We start from the raw sequence: 22,237 nt of genomic DNA, 5'->3' as shown, positions 1-22,237 counted from the left end.
TGGGTCAAGTCTTTGTGCGTCTGCTTGTGGTGCTACTAAGGATCATAGTTTGTCATTTTTCATTCTATTTGCTCAATCTTCTCACCCGAGTATTCCGTATCGAATACACGGAAAGACTTTGAGTAAGCTGGTCGTAATTAATAAAGCTCCTGATTTACATAACCCACGCTAGACCACATTCGGGACCTGTGTATGTAGATATTATAGCATATAAGAGCATGCATGTTCCGTCTTGTGCTGCATCAAGCTGCCTCTATGGAATAGGCAAGCACAATATGGCCACCACCCATTGAGAAGCTCTTGGATTCCTAACTAGACCGAAACCTACCAACCCTCTATTAGTTATGAAATAGCAGTACGGTAGGTATGTTGTCCAATGTACATACTGATCCGGGAGCTGCTGCTAGCTCCGAGTCACCCCATTCCCATTGGCTCAACCTTCACTTCTCCCCCGCTTAATGTGTCATGGGGGAGGACGAGCAAACGCGAGCTGGGAAGCTGGAGTTTAATACCTCCTGTTAGTAGTTACGAGTTAAGTTGCGCCGCTACAGCCAGCCCATCGTGAAGCCAGCGAGCACAGAGGAGGGCCTGGGTAATCCATCCTGCTGCATCGCCCGTTTTTTTGTTTCGATTTTTTTTGTTCCCTCTCGACGCACGGCTTCGTCTCCTTCATACCGAACTCTTCCCTGCTAATATTTGGTTTGTTTTCTTGCTGCCTTGCATTGTTTTGTCAACAACCTTCCCTGTGGCATCCCCCCCCAAGAATCCTCATCGCCCACCCTCTAACCGGGCCGCCGTCGCCAATCAAGACAACGCCAGTCCCGCCCATCGTCACGCTTCCCGCGCCTTTTGCCCTGCCCAATATCCAAACTTTTGGTCCTACCAACAAAAGACCCCCCCCACGGGAGCAACTCGTCTGCTTCCAAGCGTCCCTTTGCCAGCCATGTATCCAGGTCTCCCGCGGCTCTAGTCCTGGCGCCCTTTGCCAGTTCCCTCCCCCGGCGAACGACAGCTGCAAACACCAACCAAGTCAAATACACCCAACAATAACCGACGCCGTGGCGGCAAGGCCCTCGGAAAGAGAGTTTGGCCCTGTTTCGGCGCCGCCACATGACCTCTCGATACTTCGATACAAATACTCCTCCCGATTGAAGAAAATATAGCCATGGACCCCCCGTCGCAGTCGCTGGCGCCGCCAGCACTCACGACGCTTCGCACACTCGACTCCACCCTCATGAGCCGATCCCTGAGCCAGGACATTCGAAACGAGAGAGAGGAACTGGAAGAAGCCGCTGCCCAGACCCTCAATGTCATTGTCGACCTCAATCTCGACGGCACCATCAAGTGGGTGAGTCCCTCGTGGAACGACGTGGTCGGTACACCCTACGACTCCCTCGAGAGCACCCCCCTCTCCGACCTCATCGTCAGCGACAACAAGACTGCCTTTACCGATATTGTCGAGTCCATGAAAGGGGACGACTCAAAGAGCCACCGTGTCAGATTTGCCATGCGTTTGGGTCCTCTGTCCAAGCTACGTCTCAACCAACCCGCCGAGCATGCCACGCCAGACGAACCCGACCAGGAATTACGCCAACAAGAACCAGCACCCACCGAAGAACCGGATGAATTTGCCCAACTTGAAGCCCAAGGCATTATGGTCTATGACAGTGCTTCTGGAGGCGAGAGTCACGTAAGCATACCGCCCCCCCGTACCTGTTAACAACTAACCAGCCCAGACTATGTGGATGATACGTCCGTGGACGCCGCCGCAAGAAATCCAAATCGACCTGCCCGACGTCATTGTAGACTCCCTCGGCTCAGGTGCCGAGGTGCTGGCTGGCTACCTTACCAAGCTCGCCGAGTCGGTCGAAGAGGACTCGGAGCCCCTCGAGCCCCCTCCGCCCGTCCTCTGTCGAATCTGCGAGCGTCAAATCCCTCCATGGTGGTTTGAAAAGCATACCGATCTCTGTCTCCAAGAGCACCGGGCCGAGATGGATGTGCAGCTGGCGCAAGAGAGCCTCAATGAGCACCGTCATGCTATTGTCAAAGTGCTAGATGCTCTCGAGACTCGTCAGAGCCGACTGCTCGAACCACAATTAACACCGCTTGCAAATTACAAGGGACTCCCCATTGGACCGCCCCCGTCCACACAATCATCGCCAAGCACCTCACTCGCTCGCTCTCGAGATCGCACCAGTGGCTTTGGACACTCTAGAGGACGCTCCTTTGCCATTCGACGACCTCAGGCAAGAATTGTCGAGCTTTTGATGGACCTGTGCGACACTGCTCTCGAAATTAGCAACCCCACCATCAAAGAACACTCGACGCACCTCAACGACGGCGAAATTCGAACGCAATCCCCCCAATCCGAGTCTCGAATATCACAAGTACTGCAATGGCAGTCTCCGAGTACCAATACTCTCGATCAAGAGCAGGGCCTCGCTCTCTTGTGTGCTGACACGGAAAAGGCTGCCCGCGCCAAGGTTGACGCCATCTTCCGCCATCGCAAAATCCTCGAGTACTCTGAACGTATCCGCATTGAACTTTCCTGCCTTGTTCAAGACTGCGTCGAGGAGGCCATGAGAAAGGCCGCCCGTATTGCCGCGGGCCAGCTTACAGACTCCAGTATCGACGACACTGATGACCAGCAGCAGCCCGATGTAGTTGAAGAACGGGAACCCATCGAGTCTGAAAGTAAAAGCGTCATTTCAGACTCACGGTCTCGAGGCCGATCCGAGGCCGGCTCTTCCGGCCATCTCGTCACTAGTCCATCAGCACTCGCAGCCGCCTTACGTCAAGTGAACTTATCGGCTGCTATACACGGCGGTTCCAGGCCAAGCTCTGTCGTTGGGTCCACCGGCTCTGCCAGCCCGAAGGAGTGCCTCACGCCGAGATCATACGTCGGAGCTTCGGCCTATTCTCGAGATGGCCGACGGGGCTCGTCTCTTTGGCTGGAAAGTGACCCCGGTGACCCCGATGATAACTTTCGATCGCTCTCTGTATCGAGAAACATGCCGAGAACCGACTCACCGATGTCTGAATTCGGCGATCTTAGACGTGCTGCCAGTGCCCGCCAACACCAGAGACGAAGCCTCGTCATTCCCGGCGCTACATCTCCTCGCCGCCAAGAATCGCCATCCCGTGGTGCCACTCAGCCTTCCTCGCCGCTGAGGATCAGGCCCCGCATCATTCCCGGCTCACACGATGTCATGGTCTCTCCGGAAGCGTCACCTATGTTTCCCAGCAGCGAGTTTAGTTCCCCCATTGGTCACCCTACACGACACCATAGGCGACAATCTTCGGCTGCTATTTCCGACTTCGTCATGCGACCACCGCCGTCTCCGCGCCTGGGTGCTAGCCAGGCACCGCCCCAAGCACGATCCAATCAACCTTCCATCAAAGATTTTGAAATCATCAAGCCCATCAGCAAGGGCGCGTTCGGAAGTGTTTACCTCTCCAAGAAAAAGTCTACCGGAGAGTACTTTGCTATCAAGGTGCTCAAAAAGGCAGACATGGTTGCCAAGAATCAGGTTGGCAACGTCAAGGCGGAGAGAGCCATTATGATGTGGCAGGGTCAGAGCGAATTCGTCGCAAAGCTCTACTGGACTTTTTCTAGCAAAGACTACCTCTATCTTGTCATGGAGTACCTCAACGGCGGTGACTGTGCCGCGCTGATCAAGGTGCTAGGCGGTCTTCCAGAGGAATGGGTACAAAAGTATCTCGCCGAAGTCATTCTCGGTGTCAAGCACCTTCACGAGCGTGGTATTATTCACCGTGACCTGAAGCCGGACAACTTGCTCATTGACCAAAAAGGTCATTTAAAACTCACCGATTTCGGTCTCTCCCGAATGGGCCTGGTTGGCCGTCAGAAACGAGCGTTGAACAGCGAAACAAGTGAGGCCACGCCCGATCTCCTCAAACAAGGACCTTTTGTTCGATCTACATCTATGGCTTCCTCACGCTCCACGTCGCTGGACCTTCAGGGCCATGCTCATTCCCCGGCTATGACTCCTCAGATGACCCCAGATGTTGGCAGCATGTCCCAGCCGTCATATTTTAGCCTAGGTCAGCTGACTGAGCCTCGACGAACTTCAGGCGGACGACGAAGCGATAGCGGTGGTAGTGAATCCCTTTCGCAGATGTTATCCAACTTTTCGCTCAACGACTCGGATCCTGGGGCACTGCACCTGATGGCGTCCAAGTCACCCGTCGACGACGACGCCATGTATCACGGGTCGCCCGATATACCAGGTAGTCTGCCTAGTACTAGAGCCAGCCTTGACACCCACATCCGGAATCCGTCGCTCCCACAGACCATGATGCCACCGCCCATGGCGCTTTTCGACCCCCAAGATACGAACAGACGATTCGTTGGTACGCCCGACTACCTTGCACCAGAGACCATCAACGGTGACAAACAGGACGAAACGTCAGATTGGTGGTCCGTCGGCTGCATCCTGTTCGAGTTTCTCTTTGGAGTTCCCCCTTTCCATGCTAGCGAGGCCGAGCAGGTGTTTGAAAATATCCTGGCGCGTAAAATTCAATGGCCCGATGAATCAGTCTTGGAGACTGTATCGGAGGAGGCCAAAGATCTCATCAACAAGCTGCTTTGCATCGATCCTCACCAGCGTCTAGGCTCCAACCGCGAGGAAAAGTATGCGTGCGGAGGCGATGAAATTTGCCAACATGCCTTCTTTACAGGCCTCACTTGGGATACCCTTCTCGAAGATGAGGCGCAGTTTGTGCCCCAGCCCGAAAACCCCGAAGATACCGAATATTTTGACGCTCGAGGAGCTGTCCTACAGTCTTTTGCCGAAGAGATGGAAGACCAGATGTCGCCCCAGTCAGCCTCTGGATCCGACTACCCAGACCGACCACATGATGCTCTGTCGCGTGTCAGGTCCCAAGTTAACTCGATGAACCGCAAACTGGTGCCTCTACACATTCCGCCTCATGTGCGAGATATGAAGTCTAGACGTCTCAGCGAGCCAGTGGTTTCCGACGACTTTGGCAACTTTTCCTTCAAGAATTTACCAGTGCTCGAAAAGGCCAACAAGGATGTTATCCAAAAGCTGCGCGCCGAGGCGTTGGCGGCCCAAAACAAGCAGTCCTCGAGCAGTAGTTCTGCGGGAATCGGATCTCCAGCACCCTCGTTGGAGGGCAGCCCAGTCCTCGCAAACCACTTGCAGAGAACGCTGTCCAACGCCAAGGGCAGCAACCGCCCGCAATCCCCGTCTGGATATAGCCACGCGACCTCGTCCCCCAGCCGGGCATCGCAGCCCTCCTCGCCACTACTCGTGTCATTTGTAGCTGGCGGTGCAGAGGGCCGCCGGAAAGCTTCGAGCAACGGGTCCAGCCTCTCCCACCAATCGTCCAACTTGCAGCCGCATGCGCCACCCATTGACATTCCGAAAGGGCCACCCACCCTACAAAAGGCGATCACGACTATTGGCGTATCACCTGTCAAGGGCAAGCCGACACCTCAGCAGCTAGCCATTTCGCCCCAGAAGCTCTCCACGCCACGCAGCGCTGGGCGATCTCGCTCACTTACAGTTGGCTCTGCCGAATCAAGCCCCGTGGCTACCGACATGCTCCACCAGCACCATCGCAATCGCCGAAGCCAGGTCTTTGACATGTCGCCCTCTTCCTCCGACAATGAAGGAGACAGGCACAATGCCCTGCTGCGCGTGCAGAGACGCCGACAAAGCTCCCGCCGCCTTTCCCAAATCGCGTTTGATGGTGGCACGCCCACGTTTAGACCACTAGATGTGCTCATCTGCGAAGACCATCCCGTATCCAGGATGGTCATGGAGAAGCTGCTTGAGAAGCTCCGCTGCCGTACCATTTCCGTCTCCAACGGCTCCGAAGCTGTGCGATATTCCATGAGCGAAATCAAGTTTGACGTTATTTTCCTGGAGTATAGGTTACCCCAGATTAATGGCGCCGACGTCGCCAGGATGATCCGCGAGACCAAGAACACCAACGCGCATACCCCCATTGTTGCCATCACGTCTTACTTGAAGGAGCTGCAGGCTCCTCACTACTTTGATTCGCTGATCGAGAAGCCTATTAGCTCCTCAAAGTTGGGCGAAGTGCTCCGCGGACTTTGCCAGTGGCGTCCCGAGTCGCCCCAGCGCTCAAGCTCCGGCTCGGTAACAGCAGCTCCCGTGCCCATTAACCTCCGCAAACTCAACCCCAGATCTGACGATAGCCCTACATCGAGCATCTCAGCCTTTGTCTGCAGACAGGGCTCTGCAATGATGTCTAGTCGCGAAGATTCCATGTCCAGTGTATTTGGGGACTCGGAATCCGTCACGACGGAAGACATTCCGTTTGTCAGTAGTCGCAAGACGACCGGTGACTGGGAGGAAGGCGGGCTCGGCATTGCGGAATCCGACATTCTCAACTCTCAAGACGCCCCGGCGCCGCCTCCCCTCCTCGTGACACAACAATCGGCCCCCGGCCAGATGGAGCAAGCGGTGCGTTCCCTGGACAAGTTCAAGTCGAAGCGCGAGGCGTCTGAGCGACGAAGCTCCGACGGCACCGACTCGGCCGACGACGAGGACGAGGAGGCGGTGCACAAGGACAAGCACCACGCACGACGCGGCAGCAAAGCCCTGTCGGGAAAGACTCCCCTCCCGAGCTCCAAGCTCGGCATCGAGATGATGCGCGCCAACAGTCACGATAGCATGATGGGAGCCTCCGACAGCACGCCCGAGACGGTGACGCAGGTGGCCACAACGCCATCGCAAGAGGTGCCTCCCGACTTGCACAGCCCAGCAGCAGCAGGAGAGCAAGGCACCACCACGACACCGCCGACCGAGGGCGAGCCGACCGACGAGGTCGACGCCACCCCGCGGCCGCCGCCGACCGCTGTCCTCGATGATGACGAGCCGACGCCGCGTCCGATTGGAAAGTAACCCGCTCTTGACGTAGAGATTTGCCCGCAGGTTATTGTAGCGCAATCACGACTCTGTGCTACCTAGCTTGAAATGTTATTCGTATTGTTTCTTTATCCTCCTTGATCCCTTTCTTACGTCTTGTTCACTTGTTGTTTCACATATCGCTTTCTCGGTTTATCCATCTCCTAGCCACCGGGGAGATTTTGCAGCGCCGGCGTTTCAGGGAAACTAGCACACATGGGGGAGACCTGGGGGCGCGAGGCAGGTTCTGTCGGTTGACGTTACGTGTTGCATTTGGGGTCTGGGCGGTGGTTTTTGCCTTCTCTTTTGTAACTCTTCTTCTTTATTTCTATAGGTGCATATCCCTATACATGCCCATGTCCAGGTGGAATGGTGCCCCCCTCCCCGACGCTAATGAATAACGTTGCACATAACTATTTTATGCCTGCCCTCGATGCATGAGTTGCCGTCAACTCAATCCGACGCTTTTGAGCGCATGACCTACGCGGAACGCATTGTCACGACATTGCGCAAAGGCTTGCATCGCACCTTGGACATCCTGCCGCTGCTCCTACTCCAGCTGCAACATGCCCAGTAGCGGGACGCTCAGCATTCTGTGCTCGCACAGCTCCTGCACCTGCCTGTGCCCGTACCTCCATGTATCGTCATATCTTTCCTCAGCGTCGGGACACACCGTCTTGCCCGTGAGCGCTTTCATCCTGCTGTTCCAGTACTTGATGCCGCCGCAGAGCTTGGAGACCTCAAACACGCCTAAAAGCTCAAGCATAGTGACGCCGAGCGCGTACAGGTCCGCCTTGTGCGAGACCTTGTAGGTTTCCAGCGTCTCAGGCGCCATGTACCCCAACGTGCCAAACCACGTTCCGATGGCGCCAAACGCAAAATCCACCAGGACGAAGCGCACACTCTTCCCGGGTGGCTGGTGCGGATAGTGGACAAGTGTCGTCGTGTAGAGCACGTTTTCCGGCTTGATGTTGCCGTGCACCATGCCATGCACCTCGAGGTACGCCAGTGCTGGGAGTGTCTGCTCTACGAACAGCCGCATGCGTTGGTCGACGACGGCGCTGTATACGTCGAACAGCCGGGCTTTCTTCGGGGGCAATATCAAAGGAGCAAAGTAGTCACGCGCGTTGCCCTGGTAGAGGTCGTAGTACCAGTCGAGCCAGGGTTCGTTTCCTGCCAAGCCGTACACGAGTTGTGGCAGGTGGATATTGCTCTGGCAAGTGAGTATACGGAATTCGACGCTGGTATACGACGACTTACATGATAGTCTAAGGAATCGAATCTCTCGCTTTGGAGTTTGGCCAGACTCTTCCACTTCGCGACTCTTTCCTCAACCTTGGGGCCCTTGTGCGGACCGAAAAGCCTCTTGACCGCGTAGACCTTGCCGCTGCGCAACTCGACCAGCTCGCGCACGCACCCGCCCATGTCGCGGCGGCGCAAGGAGCCGTAGCAGTGCATTTCCGGCAGCGGCCGGGCGTCAAGCGGGTGGTTCAGGGCCTCGCGGGCGAGCTTGTCGAGGAGGGGGTCTTCGATGTTGTACTGTTGCGGGCAGGCGGCGTAGATCCGGGCGAGTTGTTCACGGGCGCTCGCGATGATGGCGGGTCCCGCGAGCGGCACGCGCCACCTGAAGGCAAAGATACAACCAGGGCCAACCTCGACGCACCGGTCGACATCGGACATGGGGATGACGCGGCGCTGCCCCGCGCACGGGCCAAGATTAGCATCATTGCTCATCGAGGACTTTTCGAGGGCACGCGGTTGGTTCTGGGAGTCGGCTCTGGTCACGGGGTGAGAAGACATCAGAGGTTTATTGATGGCAGCTTCGTCGACCAAGACGAGGTCGCCACTGCTGGTCAGGGTAAAGGTGCATATGTGTCTACCGATGAGCTTGTCAGGACATGTGCCATGGGAGCATCAGACGGCAGTGTGCCATTGTGCCGGCCGACGTACCTGTCGTATGGTACCAGTTCGTAGCAAACGTCGCAGTCCACATGAGCCCCAAACGTAATCATGCCTTTTCGCCGTCTTGATGTCTGTTTGGCCATGACGATAAAGGAGTTGAGACCTTCCGGTACATGGCAGTGGGCCCGGTTGTGCATCTCAATCGCACTGGGTGACCGTGGCAACAGCTCAAATAGGGGGAAATCCCGGATATCGTCAGACATGGCTGATGGCGGCACCAATGTAGCTCTGCAGAACGGGATCTTGGTCAGGGTTGCGAGTAAAGCAGATGGAAGGGACCAGGTCCGAGGGGGTGGCCAGGTCCGAGGGGGTAGCTTGAATGAATACTCGATGTCTGCCGGGGGATACGGCAGTGGTGATGTTGTTGAATAGTGTGAGTCTCATGTTTGCGGTGGCTCTAGGCTGTTGCCTGTCGTCACAGTCGGCATCGATTGTGCGCACGAGGGAAGGAACAATGCTTCTTTGCACTGAAGGGACAGGAACTTCGGGTGGTTCTGTTGGATTCCATGTTGAATGGTGCAAAAATGAGACTGGACGAGTCCAGCCCTTCCCTGCACCTTGATCAATGCTGCGGTATCTGTAGATGAGCAAACGGCGTTGGTCTGGCGTTGGTCGGCATCATGGCGTTGCGGAAATACGGAATAAACGGCCGGTGTTCCGACTCTACCCATCCTTCCAGGGTAATAGCAGGCCGCAATAGGACTGGGATGTCCTTTGTGTCCATTATGATAATCACGATATTAGTTTGCAAGATGCCGGTTTTTGTGTACATAGTGGATATATTAATATCAATAAGCTGGCTATGCAACATCACTAAGCTGGACTGCCACAACAATAAGCCGTACTGTCATACCATCAAGGTTGTCGTTATTGTTCTACTCTTTTTCGCTCGAGTTTCGTTTTATTGCAGAAATTTAAAAGAATGGACATTGTCACTGTTCTATTATGCCTCAGCCTGGCTGTGCATCAATGGGGATTGAGCGGGTCCTGCCACGTGTGGATTTTCAAAACGACGCCTTGTTAAAATTACCAAGATATCATCATCCCCTTTCACTATCTGGTCGCCTGCATCACGTTGCAGCGGTACAGTCAAAGCACAGGAACCAGGCTCTCGGGTCCTCGACAATTGTATTCCAGTATTTCTCGACGTGTTCAAAAAGCATCCTCTCCCTGCACAGCGCCTACGTACTCAACTCAACCCTGAGTTCGCGACCGCCCGACAGACTGCGCCCTATGTGTTTCGGCCTCCCACCCGGTGGGCGGCCGATGTAACGTGTTTGCGGCAGTCTCCGATCAGCCGCTAGCCACTGGTCTTTTTCTTCAGGCAGGGTTTCAGTCTGGCAGCTGTTCGAGAGAGTGTCGTCGTTTGCTTTGAAGCAAGAGATTGGAACGGCGGAGCCTATTTTCCACAATTACAAACCGCCGGTCCAACAGGCGGCTGTGCTTGTCACAAATTGCATGATGGAATCCTCAAGAACGGGCACTGTACCTGACTAGCTCAAGGCGTGCCAAGTCTGCATTGCCCCGGGTCATTCATATACACCGGCAGTACGCGTTGTGTGCGGGCCTTACGAGTCGTGCATCGCGGCTGGTCCGAGTAAGAGGTTGAAGACACCCGACACTACCAAACTGCTCGACTACTATCCTATAAAGACCTCAAGATGACTCTTGTAGCCATTTCTCTTGTTTCTTGTCGACATGGACTAATAACTCTTCCCTCTTTACTCTCCTTTACTCCCCTTTACTTTAATCCTTTGCTATCAAATCATCACACGCTCGCTTACAGTCCATCATATCCTGTTTTGCTACTTCCGAAGCACTTCGCCTCGTCTAGTTATTCTTCTCGCCCTCTTGCATAATCAAATCAGCTACCATGAGAGTTTCTGTCGCCGCCATCGGCGCCGTCTCACTCGGCAGCCACGTCCTGGCCGAAGCACCGCTCAACATTGTCGGCATTCCCGTCATCAAAGAGATTGCCGACATTGACGGCCAGTGGAAGTTTGACGCCTGCCACAAGGTCGACTCGGCCGTCGACGGCCTCATATGGCCGTGCGCCTCGCAGCTCCGGACGCGCGTCAAGTTCTGCCCCCAGGTCGCCACCACGGCCGCCCAGCGCATCGCCCAGCGCGACTGTCTCTGCGGCGTCGGCAGCTCGTTTCTCGTCGACGCCGTCGCCTGCTCCGAGTGCAAGGTGCAAAACGGCCTGCAGCCTGCGACGCAGCGGGAGCATTGGACCCAGTACTACAACGAGGTCGGCGACAAGTACTGCAAGCGCTCCGAGGTGCCCCTGAGCTTTGAGGCTTTCACCGAGGAGCTCAACAACAGGATGCCCGTGCCCGAGGGCGGCCAGAACTTGAACCAGCATGTGGGTGTTGTTGACCCCAGGATATACTATGAGTCGGCCCATCTCCCTGTGCCCAAGACGCAAGGGGCTGGCAAGTTCACGCCAGCACCCACCGAGGTCGGACACAACGACACCGCCCCCGTCGCCGTCACGGATCCTCTGGCCGGCCAAGTCAAAGTGCCCGTCTTTATTGTCGTCGTGAACCTGCCTTCCGCAAATGAGACCAACACCGCGTCCATTAGACCAACCACTCCTGTCAGCACGTCTGCTCCCTTCCGCAACACTACCCAACCGACCTCTACCTTCCTCACCATCACGACGACTTCCAGCTCCACCTCGTCCACCACGACCTCGATCAATGTCCTGCCCGCCACCTCTGTCGTTGCCGCGCCCGGCACCGTCAGCGGCCCCGTGGAAGAGCACACGGTTGTCATTGACGGCCAGCGCTGCGTCGTGCTCATCATGTGGATCATTGTGGACTGCTCGCCCAAGGTGGATGCCGGCGGCAACTTTGCCATTGACTTTGAGAATACCGGCATCGACAAGACCGAGCCCGTCATGAAGCTCGAGAATGGCGCCCAGTTTGACAAGGTCAAGGACGCCATGGCCGATGCCGGCAAGAACGAGATGCTGGCAGAGCAGGCCAAGCAGCGTGTTGATACCGCCGCCCCCGTCGTCGCCGCTCCCGATAACGCCAGCAACAAGGAGCTGCTTCCTGCGAAGCAGAGCACCGGCGGTAGCAAGGGCCCCTCTTCCAATGAGATCATCTGCCCCGACGGTACTGAGATTATCAAGGGCCCTAGCGGCGGCTCGGAGGCTGGTGCTTCCGCCCCTGTTGGTACTATCAAGCCGATTGCTGCCAACCTTGCTCAGGACTCCAGCAAGCCTGCCCAGGACTCCAGCAACCCTGCTCAGAACGCTGGCAACCCTGCTCAGAACGCTGGCAACCCTGCTCAGAACTCTGCCAACCCTGCCCAGAACTCTGCCAACCCTGCCCAGGACTCCGGCAAGCCTGCTCAGGACTCCAGCAGTCCTGCTCAGGACTTCGGCAAGCCTGCTCAGGACTCCAGCAAGCCTGCTCAGAACGCTGGCAAGCCTGCTCAGAACGCTGGCAAGCCTTCCCAGGATGCTGCCAACCCTGCCCAGAACTCTGCCAACCCTGCTCAGAACTCGAGCAGCCGTCCCGGCAGCTCCGTCGGTCCATCCGACGCCCCGGCCTGCGTTTGCCCGGCGACCAGCACGGCTCCCGCCACCCCGGATGCCAAGGAAATCTGCACCAAATCGGACAAGACCAAGAACGACTGCCTGGCTCTGTGCGACGACGACGTGCGCAGCTGTCTGTGCTCCGAGGCCAGCTTTGCGCACCTGCGCTTCTTTGACGAGGCCATCATCTGCGCGCGCCGAGACGTGGATGCCCGCCAGGGCGAGTTTGAGGCGCAAATCTTTTTCGAGGTCAAGGCCCGCTACTGCCAGCACAAGCAGTTTGGCAACGACTTTGCCGCCGCCTACGCCAGCGTCGATGGCGAGTGGAGAGAGGCCAGAAACCCGAATCCTATTCTGAGCTAGAAACATGTCGTTGAATACGTAATCTTGAGCAACATACATTGTAGCTAGTTTTTTTCCTCACTATCGTGGGATTTTTTGATAGCTCACATTTCTTAATACATGTTTTTCTAATTTATTTTTTTACATGCCCAGTGCAATGACCCCAAGACTCGAGTTGCTTTACCCCTTGGTCCAGCGCGAGGAAGTGTGCTTACAAGCTTACGACTGGTTCTATAGCTGTAAAGCTCGGAGAGACTTGCGCCGCATCTCAAGCCATGCTGGGTCGGCTGGCAACTTGCAAAGAATCAATAACTAGAAAGTAGTAACTGGCTAGTGCGAGGCCCTGGCATCCTGAGACAGACAGACCCCCTCCTCCAACGTGACGACAAAGCTGGTTGCCAGGCTGACTTGACCGCCATAGCCACAAGATTCCTAGGCTCGCTTCGTCCATGTTCCCTCTCGCCTTCGCGCTCGCCTCGCTCTCGCGCTGCGAGAAAGAAAAACAAGCCGAGGCGGGCTAGTCAGCGATATTTCGGACTTGAGCCAAATGGACTCTGGCCGCCCCGCCGCCAAACAAGGCTGCGGCGCCAATACCTGACGACGACAACATGGGCGAGGCGGATCGGCACATTTACCCATCGCTTCGGGGAATGGCCGTTGCTCGCCTTGGGGGAGTTGCGTCAACCACGAGCCTCGCGCGCTGGACAGGAACAGCGCGAAGCGACGAGGGTCTCTTGGGCCGTGACAGCCCAGCCCGACGGAGTGAGGAAAGACTTTCGGCAGATGGTATGAAAGTGATGGATATATAAACTACAGGCATCTCGTCTTTTGGAGAATCTGGATCAAGTCAACAGCCCTGCAAGACAGGCAAAACGAGGGAAACCTGCACCGCACTGACACTCACACTTATACTCACACTTACACTCACGCCTACACCTTCACAATGAAGTTCAACAGTCTCTTCACCTTAGCCCAGCTCCCCTTCGTCCTCGGCTGCGCCACGCACATCCCGCGGCAAGGCGCGCCGCCAATTGACCTTGGCAGCGACGCGGCTGCCGACGCCGCGACGACGGGCTACTTCATCAACCACGTGTCGCTCAACGTGCGCAACCTGACGGCGAGCCTCGCCTTTTACCAGGCAGCGCTCGGGCTGCGGCACATAATCACGGTGCGCGCCACGCCGCGGCTGTCGGTGGCGTACCTGGGCCACGCGCACGGCGGGCGCAACGGCACGCGGCTACCAGACGGGCGCGCGAGCTGCTGCGCGACAAGAACAACGCGCAGGGCACTCGTCGAGATGCTCTTCCTCGACGTGCCGCGCCGCGGCATCGCGTCCCCCAGCGAGCACACCAACGCCGTCGGCCACCTCGGCGTCGTCGTGCCCGACGTCGTCGCCGCCCAGGCCCGCCTCGAGGAACAAGGCGTCCGCCTCCTTAAGCGCGTCGGCGAGGACACCCCGACCACGGGACCGCTGGCCATCTCCCAGGGCTTCGCGCCCGACGTGTACAGGCAGGTGCCGCCTGGGGAGCAGAGGGCGATTGAGGCCGTGCTGAATGAGATGAATCGGCGCTTCATCTATGCGCAGGATCCAGATGGCAATATTCTGGAAATTCAGCCGCAGGACTAGGGCTGGTGGTGGAGGGGACAAGGGTTCGAGTATAGGATGGCTCTTGCGGGCTCTCACATGTCCAAGCACCAAACCCTATCCATTGTCGTGGACGGCAACCAACACCGGAGCGCCAACCCATGTTTGAGGTATGATGTCGGTCCTCCGCCGACCAGCTTGGCCGAGCGCTTGGTGGGGGATGTGGATAAATTCCTTTGGCAAACGAATGACGAGAGCACACAGATGAGCTTCCTATCAGGGTAAGATGAGAACTGTTTGGCGTTTTGTGGCTGGCATTCTAGAAGAGTTGTCCGGGCTTGGCAAGTGCTGGGCGTTGTGCGCCGTGCATGAGCAGAGGGAAAGGATCAGAGCTGTGCTCAGCGTTCGACTGCGGTAACTCGGTTCTTGACTGGCGGGCAAATTTTGACACTGTGCTGGATGCCATCGCGTTTGACTGTCTCTTTCTTATCGCAAAGCGAGACCATCAAGTCGATGACCTCAATCCTCTGTTGCACACGAGGTCATCTTCAACCAGATTGTCAGTTTTCGACTTTGACGTCTTCGCAGTATCTGCCAAGTCACCAGAATATATTAACATGAGCCTCTGAAGAATTTCAAGATATTTTATATTGTATCCACTGCACGACAGCTGTGCTCACCTCTTCCACTTTCCAAAGATGCCCGCTTATACTGATCTCCGTTCTATGAGAGTATGTTGGTTTGATAAAGCAGACGTTGCTTAGTTGTGCTCTGTAAGCGGCATGCTGCTTAGCCGAGAGCTTCCATGGCTGCTTCGCAGCTCGAATTTCTGCCTCTTGTGCAATAAATCCTTGAAGAAGCGCGGCGTGGCTTTTCTTGAATAAGGCTTGCAGTAGCTCGTCGGGTGCGTGAGGAAGTGATTACGTGGGACATGGTCTAGAGAGAGCATTTTCCGTCTGGAGACGCTCAAAGATTGTCATGATGGAAACGTGCGATTCTTCCAACAGAGATGAGCGTGTGAGGATGGACCCGATGGCGGACGAGGAAGCGAAGTGGGCGAGCGCAAAACGAGGCTCTCGCGACTGTTTTAAGGGGAGGCGCTTCCGACGATTCTAGCCCCCTGACGGCCACTTCTGGACGCTAGATGAGCACATTGGATAACACATTGGATGAGCACGTTTGTAGATGACAGGAAGCGCGAAGCAGGAAGATGGAAGACGAACAATGTCAGAGTGATGGAGGAGAGAAGAACTGGTCCCTGAAAAAATGGGCCTATGGACGCTTTGCTCCACCACAGAACACATGCAGGAGCTGGGCAGAGAAGCATATTACCGGCCTGTCCTTGGTTCCCCTCTGACTACCTAGGTATGTCAAGGGTATCGACAGTGCTTTCATCTATGTAGTATATAACTATTCTGGGCTGCTACGCCTGCAACCTCGTGGGCATTCGTGAGACCAGGCTGCGTGGTAAAGGGCCACCAACCTTGGCTGAATTAGGCAGGTAGAGAGATGGAGAAGGTGCGCCACACCTTGCGGTACTGCGCCATCACTGGACGGTTTTGCGTCTTGTTGCTCTTTGTGTTGAAAGACTGCAACCCCGGTGTCAGATGGGGCTGCTTGTAGGGTAACTACTTAATTCATACTGGTATGGGTGGTCGTGGGCACGTTGCCATTGATGGGTGCGAGGCCCATGTGATGGCAGTGGCTGCGCAAAACTATAAAAGAAATATGCAATAAGAAGAGAATCAGGAGGAGGCGCAGCTGCGAGGAGCCAGCAGCCAAATAGGGGCCATTTTTTTTTTCACTTATCGTGTTGATTGTGAATAGTGGCTTTTCCCACCGGTAGACCGCTATCCGCCCATCGCCTTGCCGGGCGATTGTGCAGTCTTGTACCCACCGCCATCAGGGAAAGGAAGCGGGGGGACGGGGGGAGCGGCTTTCCCGCTGTTGAGATGCAGAGTGGTTTTTTTTCTTTCTCTTTCCAGTGGCAAGTAGTCGTTGAACAAGAAGGGGTCTTGTTTGCCCTCAAGTCGTCCGTCCTTGGAGAAGCCTGAAAATGGGGAGAGACAAGCAACGTGCGAGGTGGTGCGTGCGGCGTGTGTTGCGCAGTGAAACAAAGTCCGAGTAAGCCCCATGTGCATCTATCAAACTGGGTCTTTGCATCGTTGGATACAGTGGCCGTACCTCAAAGTACCAGAGAGAGAGAGAGAAGTGAGACTCGGTGAGTTGACTCGCCCCGAGAGAGAGAGCTTTCGCCTCGTCGCAAGTGGGAAGCTGACGCAGTGTGGAAAAAAGTAGATTGGCACTGTGGCCGTATGCAGACACGCCCCCCCCCCCTTGGCTAGCGTGAGGCGAGTTGTACGCCCCCCCCCCCCATCCCCCAAGAAGTACATAGCGACAACTTGTGGCACTGAACACTTGTTCCAAGCTTCTGGGAGACAAGGAACTTGCGCCTGGTACGGGGCGGGCAATCTTGTATCAGGTGGGAAAACGGATCGAGTTTCCCCCGCGCGAACAAGACAAAAAAGTTACAGCCATGTTCCCTGCACCAGTAGTTGAATGAATATCTGCCCATCTGTCAAAAGGGGAGGAGAGGGAGGGGGGGGGGTCAACCCGGCATTACACAACTGCATAGATTTGACAACGTGCGACTGCCGCCATGTGTTCCAGACTGGAAAAGAGGAAGAAGCGGGGGGTCAAGGTCCATTGGGGCGAGTTACATCGTGGCTTGGTATAACCGCAGGAATAGATTACGGGTATTCCTTTTTTTTTTTTTCTTCTTCTTTTCCCTTGCCAGTCATCAAATTCCAGGCAGCCACTTTGTGAACCAAAAGAGCGAGGCGAGCGCCGTTTCATGGGGCTGACACCCACCCTCTCCCCTTTTTTTTTTATTTTTTTTTTTTTGTGTTTTTATTGTATTTTTCATGTCTTGTATTTTTGCTCACTTGTGGAAATGATTTGGGTTCTACTGGAGGGGGTGTTTTGCCTTGCGCGCACAAAGCTGAGGGGGGATACTGGCATGTTTCTTATTAAGCCGAGATGGAAAACAGATAGTCGTAAGAAAAAACGTGCGAGTTGTATTTTATATCATTCGTCTTTCTTTTCATCACATTCTATCATTTGCCTTGCCAAGACAGGGCAAGTAGAAGGCGTCGTTTCAAAACATAAACTACATGCATTGCAAAACGAATATCCGTAGACGCGAGTCGTTGCTCCATGGCCAATCAATTCATCACCAAGAATCGTCAACAAGAACTAGCCAACCTGTAATACACTCGGCAATTACTTCATAATAGAAAATAGAGCCAAGATGGACAGCGTCTCGTTGATGCATGCTGCAAAAGCCCTCCCCCCCCTAGCTGGCAGCCCTGCCGGTTTTAGGGGTGTGCATGAGCGGCCGGGGACCGCTGAAGCACTCTGAAGCGCCGCCCACTCGACAAGTCCTCATGCGCTGCTCTCCTGCAGCTATCATGATCAAATAAAAAATCCATAACATCCAATGTTATTATTAACTACCATCATCACCTAGTTCGTGTGGGGGAATGCCCACGTTTTTCCCGCCCAGTGTTTTATTTTTATCCCATCAACTACCGAGACGACAGCAAAGTGCATATCCGTCTCTTTTCCGTACCAGAAGAGAACGTTCGTACTTTTGCAGCTTCAAGGGATTGATTGCTAGTCCTCTGTAGATGTGCTCCTTCATCTGCGCAGGGCTGCCATTTCTTCAACAGCAATGAGAAAGCATCGCTACAGTACGGAGTATGTACAAATTACTTGCAATACATACCAGGCCCTTCATCAACTTCAAAAGATACGAGTCGGCCAGCGCAACGGGGCGGGACGGAGCCCCGGCGGAACACACTTGTATTGCAATTCCTACACCTCGCCGGCTCGCCACACCCCCCGGGCCCTCTCCGTCTCGCCCTCCGCTTTTGGGCGCTCTGGCCGTTTGTGGTTGCAGTGGTAGGGCGAACCCGCTTGCAATGCAACCGAAGCAATGGGATGTGAGACACCAACACAGAGACTTGCAGACCAAGGCCTAAAGCCTCCATGAGATCTCTGCGTCCACGAGAGGCTGAATCTTGTTCAAAGATGTGCTGCCACTGATACATACCTATGTATGTAGGTACTGTAGCCTGCTGGGTACAGCACACCTTGACCAGGCTGACGACGGATAGGTTGTTACAGATCGCGATTCAATACCACTAGTCGGTAAATATCGTCGTTTGAGCTTGCATGCCTGCAGCCAAGAAGTGTCCATCAAGGTACTCAGAAGCTCGGGCCAGTCCTTCTTGTTCTGTCTCTGTTTTGCGGCTTGTCTTACCCTCGACCGTTTGCTGCGACTCGGCATCTTCCGTTGTTCAATCACTGCTCGGGCCCTGTGCACTGCCCGTTCATACAGTAGTTTGACCTGTTAACGAACACGCATTCCCTCATCCCTCAAATCCCTTATCATTCTGCGAAATCCCCAACAATCCGTCCTGGCCGCCCGTAGCCAATGTCCAATGTCCCCAACTCCTTGCCAAGGGGGCCGCGCTGACCAAGGCTGGCTCAGCTGAAGCGGGCGGCGCTTCTCCAAACATCCTCTCTCGCATTCAATCGCCGTTGCATCTAGTTAGCCCTATCCGTCGTCTGAGGCTGTCCTTAGTTTCAGCAGGGCGGAAACGATGCGAGAGCGGCGATGCAGTCTCGATTCACGAATGTCCAAATCGAGCCACCACCTTCGTCTCCGCGCACCGGACCCTGCTGGATGCTCTCCCCCTCCCTCTTCCTTTGTTGCACCGTGAGGCTTGCGTCGGCCGAACTGACCTGTTTGACGCCTCGGCCGGAAACGACCAGCCCAGCCAAGATCTGGGGCTCAAGGGTTCCCGTAACACAGTATCAGTACCAGCGTACCCTATACCATATGTATGCGATATTGAAGAGTATAAAATGTCATTTGTACGAGACGTGTATAGAACGAGGTCTTGCTGAGTCGGGCCGCAGCCACGTTGCAATTGCCACACCACAACGGCCGTGCGAAGGAAAGAAAGACTTGCTGCCATGTGGTACTCGTACAGTGCATAAACCAGCAGAATTGGGATGGCGTCTTGGTGTTACAGCGTGCTTGTCAGGCGAGGCTCTCACTGCCCACTCAGAGTTGCAGCCCAGCTGGACCGCCTCGGATCCAGGTCGCACAGGCGCCCGTCTGGGTGTGCCACACACGACATACATTGCTTCTGAGGAAGCGAGGCGGCCGACAAGGCGAGGCTGGGCACATGGCCAGAACGGCTGCAAATGGACTCAAGGGAGGCATGAGTGGGAACATTTCCTGGCGTGCGGCGCCCCGAGCAGATGGACAGTGCAATTTGCAATGAGAGACATCGAAACCGTTGCGTGATAATTTGTACACGACACGAGCTTGCGACTGCCGCTGCCATTTCATTAGTTGCCCATGGGACTAGAAAAATCAGCTCATAGTTGAGTGCCGTACCATGTTCCCTCTGTTACGTTAGCACCAGGACTATGTAGGTTAGGATCGGCCGACAAGTAACTACCTAGCTAGTTAGCTTATAAGTGGAAGGGTGGTGGTGGTGCCTCGCCTTGTCGGCATTGGAGAAGCACTGGGGAGCGACTCCTCATTTTATTGCCCATTTGGACGCCCAGGCCCTGGTGTAAATCAATACAGTTCGGCTTCTGTACCCCAGGTCCCCAGGCCAGCAACTTTCTGCCCCCAAGCCGAAGGATATGGTAAAAAGGCTATAGCATGTGGGGAGTAGCAAGACAGGCTCCTTTTCTGGCAGTGGTCGATGCTAACTACGTTAATAGTTAGTAGTCTGGTCGTCTGGTAGTCTGGTATTTTGGTAACTAGTGGTAGTCTGGTAGTCTGGTAGTCTGGTAGTCTGGTAGTCTGGTCGTCTGGTAGTCCGGTAGTCTGGCAGTCTGGCAGTCTGGCAGTCTGGTAGTCCGGTAGTCGGTAGTCGGTAGTCTGGTAGTCCGGCCTCTCCCAGTCGTCTGTTGGTAACTAGTTAGCCAAAAAGAACCAAGAGACGAATCATGGCGGCTTCAGCTTGGCGGCGACTTGCCCAGTCAGGAGTCTTGGAGAATCTGTGGACTAGCCCGTCTGATGGCGGCCGGGCCACCCAGATTAGTCCAGGGCACGATGGCGCTGACAAGAACTGCCCGGCCAGATTGTGAGGATGACTTCGTGGCGCGGCCCTAGTTATGTTGGCTAGCGGCATTGGGAATTGCTTGCTGAGACAGTGCGACACTGCATTTCGTCTACTCATCTTCATTCCGCTGCAATTCGTGTCTTCCAATGCTCTGCTGCACTGGCAAACTTGCACAGTCGCACCATCCGGAGGCACGCCCTCCTAATAACAGGACCCCCTCCCTGTACGTACCAGAAGATGCAATAGGCCTAAGAGAGAAGGCAATAACTAAAACTCGCTCAGCTAAGGCGCCATGTGCCGGCAGCAAAGCAGCAGCATGCCCCATGCCCAGCCAGGGCTGACGGTGGAGCCCCTTATTTAGCTAGGCCTTTGTAGCAGCCCTTTGCACGTTCTTGTTAGTTAGGTAGTTAGTTAGTTAGTTAGTTAGTTAGTTAGTTAGTTAGTTAGTTAGTTAGTTAGTTGCTCGTCACTGCTTTGGCCACTTGCAGGTCGAGGCTCCCTGGTCGGCGTGGGTTGTCGGGATTGTGGTCATGGCCAATGCAAGCGAGCGAGGCCTAGGAGGCCTGAGGGAAGGAAGCCCCAGATGCCGACCACACCCAAGCACATCTGGGTGTGTCTCACAGTCGGCAGGTTTTCACTTGGCTGCAGTCTCGCAGCCTCCTACCTAGCTTGGCCGTAGTGTCCTTTGTCTCCCAAAAAGCCATGCATGCCAGCCCGTTGCCTGTGTCAGCAGACACTGGGTGACCACCGCCTCTGCGTGTCAGAACGGATTCGATACCGTGTTATCGATCAGGAGGAGGAGAAGGAGTACATACATACGAGTAGGCCTGGCCGTGCGCAGATGACGAGATTGTGTGCGACAACAGTCAGCCTCTTCGTAGTCTACCATTCAACCATGGCACTCGAGTCGACGTCCCCGTAATAACTCGCCTCCGTCTTCTCTGGTGATTCGTTGAGTGTCACCCAAACGATTTCGCTTTCAAGTTGCCCCTCTGCACTGTCTTGTCCAGTCGCGCTCCAACCACCCAGCTGGTACTGGTAATCAGACACACTGCTTCATGCTGGAACTGCGTCTCTCTTATCCAGCCAGGGCTAAAGGCCCCGTTCTCCGCCCCCTCGACCAGGTGTCCCACCAAACAGGGCCTTTTGCAGCTTGTTCGCTGCTGCCGAGACTTGTGTGTCCACTGCGCTGCGGTGGGTGCTGGGGCTGGCTGGCTGGGGCTGGCTGGCTGGCCGGCTCGGCGAGCAGCGGGCAGCGAGCATTACACAAGATATGCTGATGGGCCGTGTCTCGCTCGCCTCAGTTTGTGGTTGAGGGGGGGTCGGGTTATCGTCTGCAATGCTGCCGGTGCCATACGATGTTGTTGCAGGTAGGCAGGGACCTTCGATTGTCGTGGTCGTTGACTGGAATCAAACCTGTCAGTGCCGTCACTTGCCTCTCGACTTGTCAGTGTTGTCACTCTTTCCATTGATTGTTCCATGGACCGTGGGTACATACCTAGATGATCGTGGGTAGATGAAGGCGTCCCGTTTCCGCACTGTACGGGGCATTCCTTTTAGGCAGTTCCCTCAGAAGCGTGCAGGCACCTTCTAGCGCGGATAGCGCAGTGCCTGAGCACCTTCCCCCTGTAACTGACTCTTTTTTCCCGCTAACTCGCCTGGCCCTTTCACTGTCCCACCCCAGCTTCCCGCACTCCCGTGGACTGAACGACCACTTTATGCCCTC

The 22,237-nt window shown here is 55.4% G+C and overlaps 5 protein-coding genes across 5 annotated transcripts; 3 read left to right on the top strand and 2 right to left on the bottom strand.

Moving 5' to 3' along the window:
* Positions 1-1,165: 1,165 nt before the first annotated feature.
* On the top strand, positions 1,166-6,920 carry CCM_01126 (serine threonine protein kinase, putative; the record flags this gene model as incomplete). The annotated part of the gene is made up of 2 exons (XM_006666283.1): positions 1,166-1,690; positions 1,737-6,920. 2 exons carry the CDS (start codon positions 1,166-1,168, stop codon positions 6,918-6,920), a joined length of 5,709 nt encoding a protein of 1,902 aa, XP_006666346.1.
* Positions 6,921-7,473: 553 nt separating this feature from the next.
* Positions 7,474-9,609, bottom strand: CCM_01125 (Protein kinase-like domain; the record flags this gene model as incomplete). Its single annotated transcript, XM_006666282.1, is given in 6 exon segments — positions 7,474-8,136; positions 8,184-8,799; positions 8,874-9,022; positions 9,087-9,352; positions 9,369-9,436; positions 9,479-9,609. 6 exon segments carry the CDS (start codon positions 9,607-9,609, stop codon positions 7,474-7,476), a joined length of 1,893 nt encoding a protein of 630 aa, XP_006666345.1.
* Positions 9,610-10,758: 1,149 nt separating this feature from the next.
* Positions 10,759-12,795, top strand: CCM_01124 (uncharacterized protein; the record flags this gene model as incomplete). The annotated part of the gene is made up of 1 exon (XM_006666281.1): positions 10,759-12,795. One exon carries the CDS (start codon positions 10,759-10,761, stop codon positions 12,793-12,795), a length of 2,037 nt encoding a protein of 678 aa, XP_006666344.1.
* A 587-nt stretch (positions 12,796-13,382) lies between these two features.
* CCM_01123 (Glyoxalase/bleomycin resistance protein/dioxygenase) lies at positions 13,383-14,401 on the top strand (the record flags this gene model as incomplete). The annotated part of the gene is made up of 2 exons (XM_006666280.1): positions 13,383-13,560; positions 13,629-14,401. 2 exons carry the CDS (start codon positions 13,383-13,385, stop codon positions 14,399-14,401), a joined length of 951 nt encoding a protein of 316 aa, XP_006666343.1.
* Positions 14,402-19,813: 5,412 nt separating this feature from the next.
* On the bottom strand, positions 19,814-20,580 carry CCM_01122 (uncharacterized protein; the record flags this gene model as incomplete). Its single annotated transcript, XM_006666279.1, is given in 4 exon segments — positions 19,814-19,900; positions 19,964-20,098; positions 20,157-20,363; positions 20,383-20,580. 4 exon segments carry the CDS (start codon positions 20,578-20,580, stop codon positions 19,814-19,816), a joined length of 627 nt encoding a protein of 208 aa, XP_006666342.1.
* Positions 20,581-22,237: the final 1,657 nt, after the last annotated feature.

Source organism: Cordyceps militaris, assembly GCF_000225605.1.
Source record: "Cordyceps militaris CM01 unplaced genomic scaffold CCM_S00001, whole genome shotgun sequence".
Lineage (NCBI taxonomy): Eukaryota > Fungi > Ascomycota > Sordariomycetes > Hypocreales > Cordycipitaceae > Cordyceps > Cordyceps militaris.
Note: the sequence above shows the minus strand (reverse complement) of the source record. Positions and strands in the feature narration are given on the sequence as shown.